At 34.5% G+C, this 17,851-nt stretch overlaps 1 protein-coding gene across 7 annotated transcripts in view; it reads left to right on the top strand.

The window, feature by feature from the left end:
• LOC150076131 (irregular chiasm C-roughest protein-like) overlaps window positions 1–17,851 on the top strand; it is a 565,240-nt gene that overhangs the window by 469,848 nt on the left and 77,541 nt on the right. For all 7 annotated transcript variants that reach the window (XM_090388091.1, XM_090388093.1, XM_090388094.1 and 4 more), the window contains 4 exons: window positions 2,664–2,778; window positions 9,238–9,380; window positions 12,427–12,681; window positions 15,902–16,023. In XM_090388091.1, coding sequence (XP_090244217.1) covers window positions 2,664–2,778; window positions 9,238–9,380; window positions 12,427–12,681; window positions 15,902–16,023 — 635 coding nt within the window. The remainder of the gene's footprint in view (window positions 1–2,663; window positions 2,779–9,237; window positions 9,381–12,426; window positions 12,682–15,901; window positions 16,024–17,851) is intronic.

Genomic DNA, 17,851 nt, shown 5'->3' with positions numbered 1-17,851 from the left:
TGTTCGAAGTGATTCAAATACTAAATGAAAAATTTGCTCTCTTGATGTGCAATGGTCATAAAATATAATCTGCGAAAAATGCTAAATTCTTTAAATTGCCTGCTTCTCCAATATGGATGACAGACAGATCATACTTGATGTAAAGTTTACATAGTGCACTGAAATGGAGTATTGTTTGTTTACATTGTAAACAGTATTATCCCCTTTTAGAACCTTGAGAAGGTAGCGTTGTTGTAGTTGAACAGAAACTCCCGAAAAGAGGGGGGGGGACTAGGTGCGCCTATGACGATTCATAGCGTTCCCCCTTCGGCGCTATTGTTTCTTGTGTGGTAAAACGTTTCCGAACTGTTTTAAATTTTTCTTAAATGAGAAATTTATTTATCTGTAGTTCATCAACCCTGTTATGTTTCTGATGGTGTAATTCGCATTAGTGTTGAGTGGCGTTTATTCTTCTGTTTTAGATATTTTCTGAAAGAATCTTTAGACAGATATTTTTATTGTTTTTAAACATAATTCAGAATGGAACAACAAAGTGGTGTTTATCGATATGAGATGGATGGCGCATTTCGCATTTTTCAAAAAATTAAGTGCCTCGTTAAATTTTAAAATAGAGTGAAGTACGTATTATGTTTACCAGGAACTAATGCAGCTATTGAAAATGTTTTTCCTATGGTGAATAAAATTTGGATTAGCGAAACAAGGCAGTTGAATACGGTGTATATCTAAACAACGGTTTTGTAGTGATGTATTGGATATTGCTTGTTGCCGTCCGCTGAATGGAGGAATTAATAAGCGTATGACGGTGTGCAGAAATGTTCTTGGTTTGTACAAAGTTGTTGCTTTTTTTTTTTTTTTTGCTCGTTTTCTTTCTTAATTTATCAGTTTACTAAATGCATAAACGCAAATTATTACTATTTGCTTATTATATCAATCAAGCAAAAACGTTAAACATGTTATTTTTCAATTGTTATTAGAAATCAAGGACGAAATAAGTGAACTGCATTGCGATGAATATACTATGATGTTTTATTTATCAAATCATGGAGTATGCTAAGTGTTTTGCTTTTCACTTACCATTTATAAAATATTATAAAACGTGAAGTGAATATTACATTGGAAATTATGTGGAGTGTAGTGAAAGCAATTACTTTCATATATTATTAGGTAACCAATTAGTGATTAATTAGTTACTTACTTTATACTTCTGTTAGTCACAGAAAAAGAAAATATTAAATTAATTTTAGAAATAAAAATCCAATGCACCCCATATGTAACGTGCTGTTTACATCAATTTGTTACAGTTGTCCTGATTTACGAAATCGGAGACCCCCTTTCCACTGCACTCGTTAGTAATCAACTAGTGAGACTACACTACCCTAGAATCATAACTGGTGTGCCATATACATTTGTTAGTGCATATTGCACAAAATTTGACAGAAGCTGCTTTAATTTTTTTAAAATGCATTTCGTGAAATATTTCAGTGTCAATCTCAATATTTTAAAGTGCTATAAGCCAAATAAAATGCATATTTTCTTATAAATACACAGCTGATTTTATTTAACTGATCAAGGGTGACCATACAAGGAAATACTTTGATTATGTGGGCTACAGAGCTCAGCAACTGGGTACATAAGAGGGGACCTGATTCAGGTTTATAAGGCTCTGAGAGAGGGATTAGTAAAATGAACGAAGGCAGAATTTTTGCTGTTATAAAGAATTACAGAACTAGGGGCTATAAATTCAAATTACAGGGGAAGAGTTTTAGACTAGATTGTAGGAAGTTTTCTTTTAGCTAGCGAGTCATTGATTACTGGAAAAAGTTGCCTCTGCAGGTAGTTGAGGCTAACAGGTTTAAGAAATTCAAAGGTCAATTGGGTAGTTATCTATGTGAGGAGAGAAGTGCACAATATTTATAGTTTTATCTGCTTTTGTGCTACATAGCTAATACTAAATATTGTGTTTAGTTACAATTAAGGCAAAAGTACTTTGTGTTGGCTTAATTTTGTCTTAGTTTACATCATTACTGAATTTTATAAAAATTGGCAAAATTATAAAATTAAGAAAAATATTGATTATACATTACATAAAATATGCAGTTTTAGACTATTTCTATATGAACTGAACTCTGTATTTGAATAGACATGTGCAAGTGCTTTTCCATGTATTTTCATCTACAGTACTTCTTGTTATAGTTTCTTCTTTTTAAATGTATATCGAATGCTATCTGTAATATTATTATCATTCTCTTTTTTTCATTATTCTAAGTTGTACTTTAGTAGCAATATGAGATCTTGTTGTCATATACTAGTACAGAGGGTTTTTAACCATTTGTAATAAGTGTCTCTATCTGAAAGCTTATGCCAGTCATGTGATATATAATGGAAATTAAAAAATAGATACAAAAAAGCCAATATTGTACACTTAGTGGATAAAATTAAAAATCGAGTAAAGTTAATAATTTTAAAACAGTATTTTTTTTTTCTTATTCATTCTGTGTAATCCAAAGTTTCAATGAATATTTGAAACTTGTAACTCATAAATTTAAGCCAACTCACTCAAAAGTTACAAAAATTTATATACATGTGTATTTATATTATATTATATATTTTAAATATATATATTAAATATATATTAGTCTAAAATTTTCTTATGATTATTTTAGATCCGCCTGATATCACCTTGAAGGTTAGTTCAGATTCGATAACAGAGCATGATGATGTAAGGTTTACATGCGAAGCAATTGCTAATCCCAATACTGTTGTCTATAAATGGTACAGGTAAGAAGTTTCTTTCATTCTCCTCTCCTTGTTTAAAATGGTCAACAGTGAGTAAATATATTATTGGAAGATTACAAGTGATAAGATAAATATCTGAGCAGATAAACTGCATTTTAAAGTACATGTTAGTAAATTTTTGCACTATTTTCTAATTTAAAAGTACTGTAAAGTATTAGCATTTGCATTATTATTATTATTAGTAGTAGTATTATTAGTATTAGCATTATTAGTATTAGCATTCATGTTTGACTTAATATGTCAACAGCAGGGATGTATACAGAAATTTGGTTCAGGTAGATAACTGATGACAAAATATTTTTTCAATTTTTTTAAGCGGGGAGGATAATTTTATTAGGAGAAATGTAGTCCTTTAACATTCCTTGCCCACAACCTGAATAAAATGAAAGCAAAAAAATTCTTTCCCAAATTTTGGGTGAACTAGTTAAATTCTTAATCCTTCCATGTGAGAGAAAGGATCAGAAATATAAACTATTAAACTATCAAATGTGTAACTAACTTAGGTAACCAATGCTATTTAAAGACAGTGTATCACAGTAATTGCCAAAATTAATTTGGTTTCAGCTCTCCTTACATTAAAATATTTCAGTCTATGATAGCAAAGTTTTGCTAGCATGAACTCCAACTCCTTATGTATAAAGATGTTTGATAGTGACTTGGTTTTTTCTAATCGTTGAAATGGCGGTTTCTCGGTATACAATAATGCCAAATCTTCAAGCAGTATTTCTTTCATACATACAAAATATAACATTTATTAACACTAAGAATGTCCAGTAAATTGTGTTTTAACTTTATTATTTATGTAAATGTTTTCAAGAAGGGTAAATGAACTAAAGGTTTGACTGTCTGTTTTCTTTTATTACTTCTTTTATTACAACAGCCTTTATTCCAATGTAATGACATTGGAATAAAGTCTGTTGTAATAAAAGAAAACAGATATTCAAACCTTTAGTTGTAATACTGAGAGCATCCTTAAGATTCAGGGAAACACCCTTGACTTGAATAGATGGGAAATCACTAATAAAATTTAAGATGTTATTATGTAGGTTATAGAAATTTAGATGTGAATATAGCATTGTTGATGGTGTTACTGCATTGAATGCAGCAGTTTAGTTTGTCTTAAGGTATTTCTTAATGTAGATGATTTTAAGCTATCCCTTGGGAATTTTAAGCTATTGAAGGTAATTTTAAACTATCCTCTCAGCATTTAAAATGATGATTTTAAGCTGCCCCCTTAGATTTATGGAGAGGATGCAAGAACAGAGGCAGTGGCACTGAGTATAGGTTTTTGAGTAGTAAATCAGCTAATGCCATAATCAGTAGTCTTAATTTTTGTATTTAGTGTCATGATGGAACTGGACTGTGCCAATATTAAGGTTTTTAATATAATTTTTCCCTAAATTTAAGTGAATTCACCATAACTTGATTCATTAACAAATATTTTTAGTTGATCATCTGGTGTAAAAGAAGGCAAATTTTGACTGTTTAACTGCATTTCTTGAAAATCTTTGTGTGTATGTGTTGCAAACAGTTTCAAATTGTTAATTATGACTATATTCCAGTGGAGAGAAAAAAATGAAAAGGTAATTAAAAGTGGCCCCATTATTCTATTGGAAATACATTAAGCATTGTGAAATGTTTACCTTAGCTATCTGGACAGTGTATGGAAAGGTAATTATCCAGTCTGTTTCTGGCATAGGAACAATGTTTTGCTTAACTTTGCTGAATGTGATTACTATCAGAATTTGCTACCTTGCAGAAACATTGTTTTAGTTTAATAATTAAATTTTTAAAGCAAAATAATTTGTAATACAGTAGTAGTGGACAGTAAAAGTCAGTGCGTAACAGAATATTGAAAATATTTATTTAAACATACTTACAGTGATAGTTTTAATATAATGCAATAGTTGGATGATTTAATACAAAACATTGATATATTATAATAGGCAGGTAGATGAGAATTGAAGATTACAAATTCCCATCATTCTGTTGGGTAGGTTAGCTATTACTGCAAGTAATATTTCAACACAAATGCAGTGCAACATTTTTAAAATGTTTACATAATTTGTTTCTTATTTGTCATAAAAAGAAATATTAGCAATTAATTTTTATAATCTCAAACTGTATTCCTAGGGATAATCTTTGTCATTTATATCCACATCTTAACTTCATTGTTTCATAATCATAATTTTTGTAAAAAAAAAAAAAATAATAAATAATAAACATGGAGAGTTCACAGTTGAATTTGATTTCCTATATGGACAAATGATGCATTGCAAGGAATTCAGTGCATATACATGCACTGAACTGAGCTTGCAGTGTACAATTTGTTACTAAATTAGTTTAAATGTTTATACACATCTGCCACACCATAATACTTGAGCAGTAAAATGTAAAATTGTAACTTGTAAAATCCTTGTAAGTGAAAGCAATCGTATATCTCATTCAGCTATGTAATTTTGAAATAAAAATTAAATAATTCAATTTATGTTATTATTAATAACATAAACTTAATACCTGAATTTAGTTGATGAATTATATATCTTTCTACGTGTGATGAAACTCAAGAGTAAGATCATCGGGAGCCACAAATAATGTATAGTAGTAGATTGACAAAAACATAAATTGGATGTGAATTTGAAGTTTGTCGTTTTCCCTTTTTTCTGTGAGTTTGACATTAATCATCACTATGCTATAATTCAAATCAAAGAAAAAGTGCTTTGATGGGTAGCAAGTGTCATAAATAAAGCTTCAGCTCTGCTGAAGCTTTATTTATGACAGAGGCAGAGGGACACTAATTACTTCAAAAACTTTAGGATATAAAAAATTAACAAAATTGTTTTATTTCTGTGCTAATTTTAGTCTTATGGAATGTAATTTTCCCCTTGCAAAAGTTTGTGCCACTTCTGTTGTGGTTCTGTATCTAGATATAACACAAGACTGAGTTTTAGAAAGATTGAAATCAACTAAGTTGTCTTTGCTCCACTGGAGAATTATCCAGAGATCGGCATTTAAGGAATTGGTAGCAGATATTTGAGAAGGTAAAGCTGATTGAGCAGGGCAAGGTTTCTGAAACTGGAAAGTGGAATGCAATGTGCTATCGTCAGCAAAACTATGGATAAGATTTCCAGTCAATGGCAGAAGGTGATTAATACACAAGAGGAGTGGGAGAAACAGCTGAACCTTGGGAGACACCAGCATTAGTGGAGAAGTTAGAAGACGGAGAGCCATCTACCATCACCCTCAGTGAGTGGTCAGAGAGAAAACTGGATAACCAATTACAAGAAACAGTTCACAAACCATAAGATGGAAGCTTGTTTAGCAGACCTTTATGCCAAACACGATCGAAAGCCTTTGAGATGTCAAGAGCAACTGCTTGTGTTTCACCGAACATTTCCATTGAATTAGTCCATAAATGGGTAACATAAGCCAGAATATCACCAGTGGATCGACACTGATGGAATCCATACTGGCGATCGTTGATCAGATGGAAGGTTTCTAGGTAGTTTAAGAGTTGGCGGTTAATTTATTTCTCCATTACTTTAGAAAGAGTAGAAGTAATTGCAATGGGATGATAATTGGATGGGAGGGATTTGTCACCCTTTTTAGGAACTGGCTGGATATGAGCAAATTTCCAAGCAGAAGGAAAAACACCTTTGGAATAAGAAAGTGAAAAAAGGCAGCAAAGAACAGGAGTAAGTTCAGGAGCACAGGTTTTGAGAACAAGTGAAGAAATACCATCAGGACCTGGAGCTTTCTGAGCATTAAGTTTCGTCAAAATCCTTCTGACATCCTTTTGACGGAAGACCACAGAGGCATTGAATGGAGCGTGTTGGGAATGGTGGGAGGTGTTTTACAAAGATATTAATACATGAGTTGGAAGAAAAATGGGATGCTACCAGGTCAGCTTTATCCTTGGCTGAAGTGACAACAGAACCATCTGATTTTGACAGAGGTTGGGGGCAGAGATGGGCAAAAGTTGTGGCCAATAGCTTTGGCAAGAGACCAGAATGCTCGGCTACCATTAGGGCAAGAAGCAAGTTTTCTACTCTTAGCCAGTTCAAAATCTAGTTTGGACTGATTAATAACTGCTTTACAATTGTTGCAAGCTTTGGTGTAGGCAGAAAATGAAACTAAATAATTGGAAACAAGCCAGTTACGATATGCAGTGTTCTTCTCTTGAACAGCCTTAGCACATTTATTGGTAAACCAAGATTTAGATAAAGGATGAGATTTTAAAGTGGAGTGTGGGGTATAGGATTCCATTCCTACAAGAATAATTTCACTGACATGATCTGCACAAATGTTGACATAAAAATTTTTGAAACAGTAATCCAACCGAGGAAAAGAAATCTCTCAGGTCATCCCATTTTGCATTCTTGGAATGCCAAACAACGCAAGGTTGGGAATAGTCATGAGGTAAAGGCTCCATCGGAGAAGAGACAATCACCAAGTTGTGATCTGAGGTGCCTAATGGACCCTCCACTCACCTTCACCGTATAGGTAGAAGGGTTGTTTGTGAGAAAAAGATGAAGCGTGTTGGCTGTATGGTTAGGATTGTTCGGTATTCTTGTAGATAAATGAAAATTTTTTGCAAGGTCAGTAGTAATTGCAAATGCCTCGGCATCTCGACCAGCTGGGTCTGTGTGACTAGAAAACAGAAGCCAGCTGGAGTTGTGAACATTAAAATCTCGAAGGAAAATTACCTCACTGTTAAGGAAAGTTGGACTGGAGAAAGTCAAGTTGCAAAGAGAGGAGGTCAAAGAGCTCCAAGTGATTAGTGGAGTTAGGAGAATGGTAGAGACAACAGATGAATTTGACAGAATGGGGTAGAGAGATTTTAAGCCAGAGAAGATCGAAAAGAGGAGATTCCAAATTACCAAGTCTCTAACAGGGAATATCAGAACTGACATATGCACAAGTACGACCTTTGAGGTGAAAGGAATTATACAGCGAGTAATTTGGGCAAGTGAGATGAGCAGTAGTTGAATCAGACTCCCTCGTCACTATCTGTCAGAGTAGATGTAGCAAGATTATATACTAGCTGATCTGAAAGCCTCCTAAAGAGTTACCAATAGGTTTGGTTCGCAGGTGTTTGCAGACCAGCCGCTAACTAGCGGCTGGCCTGCAAACACCATTTTAGAGCTGTAAGGAAATGTAAAGAAGAATGATCTCACCATAATGACCGTAACCTCAAAAGTCATGTCATACTGCATGATGGAAGAGATGGGGAAGGGTTAGAACTTTATTTACATATTTTCAAACTTTTGTTCTGGTGTTAATATTTTTTTACACTATTACATATAAAACTTTACTAATAGAATTGGTCAGTAACACAATACTTCTGAATGAAGCTGTGACATAACAGGATCTAGATAATTTGGGCAGATGGGCTAAGAAGTGGCAACTGAAGTTCAACCTTGACAAATGCAAAGTACTGCATATGGGTAGAAGTAACCCCAGAGAAACGTACCAACTGTGTGGTACTACACTTAAGGTGGTAGAAAATGAAAAAGACCTGGGAGTAATTGTGCAGTCAGATATGAAGTTTTCTGAGCAGTGCAGACAGGCTGCTAGGGCGGGTCATGGGGTTTTGTCAATGATATATAGAAATTTTGCTAGCAGGGAAAAGGAGGTGATTGTCCCTCTGTATAAGGCAATGGTCAGGCCACGCCTTGAGTACTGCATACAGGTCTGGAGGCCTCATTTTAGGAAGGATGTAGATTTGCTTGAGCGTGTACAGAGAAGAGCAACACGATTGGTGAGGAGAATGAAGGGCTTCTCTTACCAAGAGAGGCTTAAGTTCTGCAAATTGCAGTGGCTGGAGACTAGGCACCTGCGCGGTGATCTGATTGAGGTCTATAAGGCCTTGAATGGGTTGAGCACGCTGAATTCTGATGGGATCCTTCCACTTGTTCAGATTACCAACCTACGGGGACATAAGTTCAAATTAAGAAAGGACAGATGTAGAATAGATGTGCGGAAATTTGCCTTTAGCCAGCGGGTGGTTAATTGCTGGAACAAACTTCCATCTGTCGTTGTGGAAGTTGATAGGTTAGATAAATTTAAGGAGGAACTGGACAGGCATTTGGAGGGAATGGTGTGTTTTTTTTTTTTTTTTTTTGGCTGATGCTGCATAAGCTCCTACACTTGCTTTCTTGCATCATGTGCCACTACTACTACTACTACTATAACCGTCAAAGAAATATCCCTCTCCCATGTCAATCCAGAGGATACGTGCCATTCTGCCACTAGAGGGTTTGGTTTTATTGGCGCATTAGCTACTAAGGCTATAATGCGCCCTGCCACTAGACCTGAATGATTTATTCACATTGTGATGACTAGTGTTAGGCATAATCATATGATTGCTACAATCATTTGATTATGTATTAAATATTGCATTTTAAATATATTAAAATGTTATGGTATTTTATTTTGTAGAAATGATGAAATTATTCCTGGTGATCATTCAACAACACTTTTTATACCAAGGATAAAAAAGGATTACAATCGAAATACCATCACTTGTGAAGTGTCAAATGTAGTTGGAACTACCAAATCTACTCATACGCTTAACGTTCAGTGTAAGTACATTATATTTAACTACAGTTTATTTGGAAGTCACATGATTAGCTAACTTTTATTTATTTTTATACTAGTAAAATTATTAAATAAATCATATTTCTTAGTTTTAATAAGATTTCATATCGAATGCCTCAGTAGAGATTGCTCTTTAACTGCAGTTATTTATAGAGTAGAGCTTGCAAAAAAACAGTTTCTAGAGTTTTAAAAACAATATATAAACTTTATATTGTTTTCATATTTAAAAACAATATAAAGTTGTATACTAATGTGGTCTAGGAGAAAAATATATCAGAAATGTGCAATTATCACACAGTCCCATGTGACTGTTTTTAAATGTTAATACAATCATTAAACATTATAGGTAACCCTCATATAACACGGTAGTTAGGTTCCCATAAAATGTTGTGTTGTGCAAAACCGTGTTATACGGGACTAAGAAAAAGTACAAAAAGGGGGGGGGTTACATTCCAAAAGCTAACAAAAACACACTATTTGGTTAACAAAACTACCAAAAATACACCATTCTATATTTCGTGTATCTTCTGCTCTCTTTAAAAAATCTGGGTTTGTTTGCATTCGCTTGATAAATCTTTGTGAATTTCATTGTATGTAACTAACCATTTTTGAAGCTCCCTTTTGAACCTTGGGCTGCTTTCATTCAAGAATCTGCATTCAAAAAATAAGATTCTAATTTCTTGGCTAACTTTATGCCTTCCCATATGCTTTTTAGTGTAAAATTTGGAAGTTTAGAATTTTCATTTTAGCTATCGTCCTCTGAATTGATTTGGTTTTACCTCCTACGGCATTTCCACCAAATCTGCTTCGCCAGCCTATTTTTCTACCAGAAATTCTTGAACATCTTCAGTAATCATATCTTTATTATTTATTTTTTATTTTTATAGCATTAGCAACTAAGGTCATATTGCTCTGCGTATATTGTCTATAAATTGCATGTGTCCTGAGGTCGATTTTCTGTTTTGCTGGACGAAAAACCCAAGTTTCCGGGAGAAAAACCATGCTATCCTTGCCTGAGCCCGGAACTCAGTTGTGAAAAAGATCCATAAAAATTCCTCCTGTCATTGACAGGATTTGGACTCAGGTCTTCTCCACCCAGTGTGGGGAGGAGGGTGATTATATCAACTATGCCACCCTAGAGGGCTTCAGTAGTCATATCATCAAAACCTTCTTGTCCAACCACCGTAGCAAGTTCTACTATCACACTGATTCTGTTTTCTGCCGGTTCGACCATATTTCCTGAATTGAACTGACTGGCCACACATTTTTCCACACGCATTTAACGTTGATGGTTTTACTTGTTTCAGCGATAAAGCTGTGATTCTGATACAGTCCACAATTGAGAAATATTTCCATGCCTCCATTACTTCAATAGATTCGGAATCAATTTTTTTCCGAAATCCATTGTAACGATTTTCTGAAGTGATGAGTTTTAAAGGTGGATATAATGCCTTGATCTAATGGCTGGATGAAAGAAGTTGTATTAACCGAAGTACAACTGTGGTGGTAGGAACAAAACTTCAATGTTTGGATGACTTAAATCTTTTGGATGGCCTGGTGTGCTATCGAATAGTAATAAAACTTTGAAATCTAGATTTTTACACAAGTTCAGTAGCACAGAACATAACATGGGGATTTCCCAACAAAATAAAATAGGGATTTCTCTCTCTCTCTCTTTTTTTTTTTTTTTTTTTTTTCATACTAGTGAGTCAACAGCAGGGATTCAAAAAGAGTGGAGATGTTGAAAAATTACATCCAACATAATAGCAGGGTTTTCCCTGCACAAAAGCTCAAAAATACCCTATTATGTGAGATTTGCTGACATTCTCCAACCATGTTATATAAGTACTGTGTTGTACGAGGACTGCCGCAATTTATCAGTCGTTAGAACAAAACCATGTTGCAGAAGTACCGTGCTATCCGGGGATTGCCTGTAATGATTGTATTCTCATTAAAAATGTTTAGTTGTAAAGGCCTATGACTTGGTCATGCTGCAGTATAAACAGATCATTTTGAAATTACAAAGAATTATAATAACATTCACATTAGATCAGCAGACTATTCATTAATTGTCACAACATTTGAAATTCTTTATGCATAAAGTATATGTGAATGGACCATACAGGAAAATTATTGCTTTAAAAATGTGACATTGGCATTGTGGTCTGGTTCAATTATGTAATAGTATTAGCGGTCAGTAGTTTTCAAAGGTTCAGAAACATTGACATATTTCTGCAGATGATTCAGAAATATGTCTGAATCATCTGCAGAATCCTGTTGTCAAGCTGGGAAAGGAATTCCTTGCCTTATCCACTTTCTTTACAATTGCTTGTGTGTGATTGCATGGTGCATACATGTAAGTATTAAATCCATTTAGGGAACTTTTGAAATTAAATTGGAGCACAATTATGTCTTATCTTTTGTGAGCAATGCATTTTTGGTTGGGATGATCGAATGAAATTATCTTGTGAGAGACATTTGAGAAAGTCTCAGGCATCCCCCTTTGGCACTAGAACTGTAGATTGCTGATTTCTGTTCTAGAAGATTATATACAGTTCATAGTTTTGCAGCAGCATTATTTCTAATTTTCAGTATTATGAAGAATCTAACTAAATAAAGAATGCAGTTTCTTATACCCACATATCCATTATATAAATATAGTGGCTATATCATCTGTTTTCCATTTAAAAAGGACCAGGTTTGATTCCTGTTGCCAGACAGGAGTGATTTATTCATGTTGATGATGGGGAAAATTTCCTGGTGAAGGCTTCCTGGTAAGGATTTTTATCCTAATAACTTGGGTTTTTCATCCTTTGAAATACAAATCATAAGAACATATAATTATATACATGTTTCAGTATATTGAGGTGTCATGGCTTTAGTTAGTTGTATTGGTACTTATCCAAAACAGCTCAGTACATACCTACTCACTGTATTTGATAGTATAAACCAGAAAAATGTATATTTAAATGTCTGAAATGTGTAGGATGTGTTTCATGTATTTTTATTTATTATTATTTTTTTATATAGATGGACCAGTATTTAAAACAAAATTAGAAAATGTAGCAGCAGATTTGGGACAGACAATTAAACTGGGTTGTGAAGTGGATGGGAATCCAACCCCTCATACTATGTGGCTGTTTAATGATTCTCCAGAAAGAGATAGTTTAGACCGTGAGTTGGTAATTGAAGAAATGACCGTGGATCGTGCTGGAAAATACACTTGTAGAGGATCTGTAGCTGGATTTGCTGATGTATATTCTGATGTTCTAGTATTTATTAAAGGTAAAACTAATTCTGTTTTTGCTCAGTTAAGCTTAGTTTAACTGTAATTTCCCACATGTAAGTTGTCTTTGAAAATAAACTGCTCTCCTAAAATTTTATGAAATGAAAATATATTTTATTCACTTACATTATTTTTGGTATAAATGTATCAACTTCTTCTTTCATTTTACATTAACTGTTAAACCCATAATTTTTGAATCAGGAACCAGAATAATATTACCTGAAAAATAAATTAGTTTTGAAGGTGAGGAAGATTATCATATGATCACTGACTTTGGGATTGTAGAAATACAAATTTCTCACAACACAGTTATCACCAATACTGTTGCATTAAAACGCTAAACTGTCCTGAAATTCTACATGCAACAATAAGAACAACTCAGAATAAGCAAGTTTTGTGTTGCTCCCCCATAGTTATACATTATTTAAAACATGTTAATTTAAATTTTTGTAATAATACAGTAAAATGTCAGTACAGTATGATGAATTTGTGTAGGCAACCAAAATATATTCTTATGATGAATCATTACAGTGAAATGCAATAAAAATGTCACAACAGTAGTTAAATATTACAAAACAATTATAATAAAAGGAACATGGTGTGGCATGGTGCATTATCCTGCTGAAAGACGGCACTGCAAGAGGGTAAGACCGTTGCCATGAAAGTGTGTACCTGGTCAGCAATGATGTTTAGGTAGGCGGTACACATCAGAGTGCCCGGCACATGGATGACTGGATCCAGGGTATCCCAGCAGAACATTGCCCAAAGCATGACACCGCTGCCACTGGCTTGTGCTCGTCCCACGGTGCATCCAGGCGCCATCACTTCCCCAGGAAAACGACTCGCGTGTACCTGGCTGTCCACATGATGCAACAGGAAACATGATTCATCAGACCAGACGACCTCCTTCCAATCACTCAAGGTCCAGTTTCGATGCTAGCATGCCCATTGTAGCTGCTGTTCCCAGTGAACCGTGGTTAGCATGGGCACTCAGAGTGACTTGCGGCTACACAGCCCCATTTTCAGCAGGGTTCAATGTACTGTGTGTCGTGACACATTACTGCTGTCACCAGCATTCCAATTACCGGCTAGTTGCACCACAGTCGCCCTCGGACCACTTTCGGTAGGTACTAACCACGGCTGACCGTGAGCACCCCCACCAGCTGTGCCGTTTGGGATATGCTCTGACCCAGTCATCTGGCCATTACAAGTTGGCCTTTGTCAAACTCGCTTAAGTCCGCTGCCTTTCCCATCTGAAGAACAAGAGTAACACTGATTAACGTAGCTCAGTATCAGGTATTTTTTATACCATGTCCTAACCCGTGCACTCATCGAAGTTCACCTGCAGTTGCTTTGATTTGCATAACAGCTTGCTGGTCATAATTTTTTGGCTCATCGGTGTATATATATATATATATATGTATGTATGTATATATATGTGTGTGTATTAAATGTAATTTTTTTTTTTTTTTTTTTTTTTTTTAAGTTACAGTAGATGAAAAAAGGTTTTCAGTTGATGAAGTAGTTTCAGTTAAGTCAGGTATGACAGATGCACCTAAAAGCGCAAAGCCGCATTAAAGGATGCAAGAGTATATATAAGTTTGTATTAATATATTGAATAAAGTGTGCATAAATGGATGTGAAAATTGCACAGCCAGTAACTAGAAGGGTGAGGATAGCAGAAAAGGAAGTGTAGTAGATAGGTGAAAGAATGTTAATATCCTAAAAGTTATGATGAATTAGAAACTTATGGGCTGAATTACAAAGCCAATAGAATGTGGGTGAACAGTAAAGTAAAATTAGTACAGTAAAATACAAATAAAATAAATAGTGGTACAGCTGTGAGGGTTGTTGTTATTGTTATTTCGGTTTTTAGGAGCATTAGCAACTAAGACCATATTGCTCTGGGGATGTGCGGTGGTCATTCTCTGACCTTTCTGCATTCTCCTTATTTGGTGGTCACTGGCTCGAACCCCGGTCTAATCAAGAAGCATGTGCTACGCACTGCTGCACGTGGCTACGGAGGCGCCCAGATGTGAGGGGAAACATTTGGATAAAGGTCGAATATAGGTAAGGCAAATGTAGAAACTCAAGTCAGCTGACATAAATATTGATACATGATCAGGTAATTTCATCAGGGGACTACACCTCACCATGTATCAGGAACTGCATTTCTATATTTGTCTATAGTAATAGAAGAAAGCTGAAAGGCAAAAAACAACAAAAGTGTAATCAACACATTCTAATACAGTATGGACAAGGTAGTCCCACACAAGGTAGTATTGGGACTACCTTGTCCATACTGTATTAGAATGTGCTAATTACATTTTTGTTGCTTTTTGGCCTTTCACCTTTCTTCTACTACTATGGACAAATATAGAAACGCAGTTTCTGATACATAGTCAGGTGTAGTCCCCTGATGAAATTGCCTAATATGTATCAATATTTACTTCAGCTGACATCAGATTCTGTATATTTGCCTTACCTATATTCGACCTTTATCCAAATATGTTTTCCCTCACATCTGATGACAGCTGTACCACTATTTATTTTTATTTTATTATTTTTATTTTTGTTTTATTTGTATTTTACTGTACTAATTTTCTTTACTGTTCGCCCACCTTCTATTGGCTTTGTAATTCAGCACATAATTTTCTTAATTCATCATAACTTTTAGGATATTAACATTCTTTCACTTATCTACTACACTTCCTTGTCTACTATCCTCACCCTTCTAGTTACTGGCACTCTGTGTAATTTTCACATCCATTTATCCGTACTTTATTAAATATAATAATACAAACTTATATGTGTATATATATGAAATATGAAATATAATAATGGGTTAAAACGTGAAGTGGTAGTGGAGAGATAAAAAAAAACAACAAAAAAACAGATAGGATATGACAAATGCACCTGATCGTGCAGAGTTGGTTCACTGTATAGAAATGATGCTTAAGCACTAACTTATTACACTAATTTGTTAATATATATGTTTTAAAGCATATTTAATAGAATGAGTTGAAGGCAATTTTATTACTTTTTTGTTAGATGTACTGTTTATTGTAGTGATATTAAGTATTCTTATTTAGTATGTGATATAGATATCTATATATAGTATTTACAGAAATGGAAAACTGTTGGTTTTTGTATTAATTTTATTATGGTATACAACCCAGGAATTATAAATGATTTTCTTCCCTTTATTCCTAAATATAGGTCCACCCAAAGTTAAAAGCTCACCTGTTCAGTATGGAGTAGTAGGAGAAGTTGTAAAAGTAGAATGTTTAATTACATCTGTGCCTCCTCCTACAAGAATTTTATGGTCAAGGAATTCTCAGGTCTGTATATCATAAGTAATGCCTCTTGGGCAAAAAGAAATTTTGTAATTGAGTTAGCATCATGATGTTTCATATATTTCTAACTATAGATATTAAGATATAAACATGATAAAATAAAAGTTTCTGTCTATTACAGATATGAAGTTATGAACAGTCAAACTGATTTCCGTTTCTGACTATGGTCAGTGGTAGAGTTCATTTTCAAATCAGGAGAAAACTCAGCTGTCCATATTAATGAAAAATTTAAGAAAGTACACAAGATGCTATTGATATAAGCAGTGTTTGTAGATGGCTTGAGCATTTTTAGGAGGGGTCACTGACGTTTGTAACCAGCCATGGAGTGGAAGACCAGAATCTGTGTGCACTGAAGAAAACACTTAAGGTTTTGGATGAAATGATTCAAAAAATACAAGACAATAAGCACATATATGCAATTATGCAAGCATTGGGGTGGTTGAAGAAAAGTGTAATCATTTTAGACACAGAGGTTCTTTTATGTGAGGTTCTTAATGCAGGAAGAGTAATTGCTGATAATCAGATTAGGAACAGTCAGTCCTCGTATAACACGTGTTTACACTACATGAATTCAATCATACGCGATTTATAAATAGGGGAACAATATTGTATATAACACGAACCGAATTCGCTTTTGCGTGATCCACCTTTGTGTTTACAAGAAATGGCAGTCGAACACGGAATCACCCCCCAACTGAACGCAACACGATAGGAATGAAGAGAAGATTCTGAAAATGTATTTTATGTTTTTTTTATATCAGTGAAGGGGAAACACATTTCACCATAATAAGGTAAAAACCCACACAATTCCAGCTATCGGTATTATCGCAAATGCAATTAGACCGAGTTTACTACCAGTTTATAACAGATTCCACTAGCAGAAACGCAACTGGAAATTGTTTTATGGTAGTAATCCCCCAGAAATGTACTTTAGTAAAATGTAAGGTGTTAATAGTGTATCTCTGTCTATACGGTATTGTTTATTCAGTTGCTACACGTGCGCAGCTTTGTTTATGTGTATCAAGCGTGCCTCCTCGTTTCGTAATTGTGCTTTATTCCCTAAAAATGAGTAAAATACTTAAAAGGTGTAAAAAGGAAGCATCCTGGTGAAGACACTGCAGATTCAGAGAGAAAAAGAAAAGCAATATCGATAAACAGAGGCGGACTGGGGCAAAAATTCTTACCCGGGAAAATTTATAGTGGCCTCATACTATGGTTTATGGCCAAAATCACACTGACCTCTGGCCCACCGGGGTTTCCCCGGTAAGGCTTATGGCCAGTCCGCCTCTGTTGATAGAGAAAAAAAATATGAAATTGTGAAACGCTTTGAGTGAAATGAAAATGAGCATGCATGTGATATTGCACGTGCTACAAGCCTAAATGAGGCAACGCCGAGAATTAGAAAGATGCATAAAAACAACTTTCATAGCAGGAACAACTCAAAGTGTAATTAAAATCCATTAGATCAAGACACAAAGAATTGGAAGAGATGGAATGGCTGTCATCTATTTCGATAGAAAATCAAACAAAAAACAAGTTTGCTTACGATAGAAGCAAAAGCATTAGCAATATTTTATTACATAATAGTCGTAATAAAATACATAAGTATTTTATTACAATAATTTATTGTGTTTGGTAATGTCTTGGTTACAAATGCATGTTTAATCTTGGGTGGTCGGCACCTAACCCTATTTTTCCCATAGGGCTTGTTGTTTATATTGCACAATTTTGCATTGCACGAGGGTTTCTAGGAACACAACTATCGTGGTTTACGAGGACTGACTGCATTGCTTTTTCTTGTTTCCCTTCTAAC

This window comes from Mastigoproctus giganteus, chromosome 13 (assembly GCF_048544385.1).
Source record: "Mastigoproctus giganteus isolate SK-2022 chromosome 13, ASM4854438v1, whole genome shotgun sequence".
Classification (NCBI taxonomy): Eukaryota; Metazoa; Arthropoda; class Arachnida; order Uropygi; family Thelyphonidae; genus Mastigoproctus; species Mastigoproctus giganteus.
The sequence above is the reverse complement of the archived record's forward strand: the minus strand, read 5'-3'. Positions and strand labels throughout refer to the sequence as shown.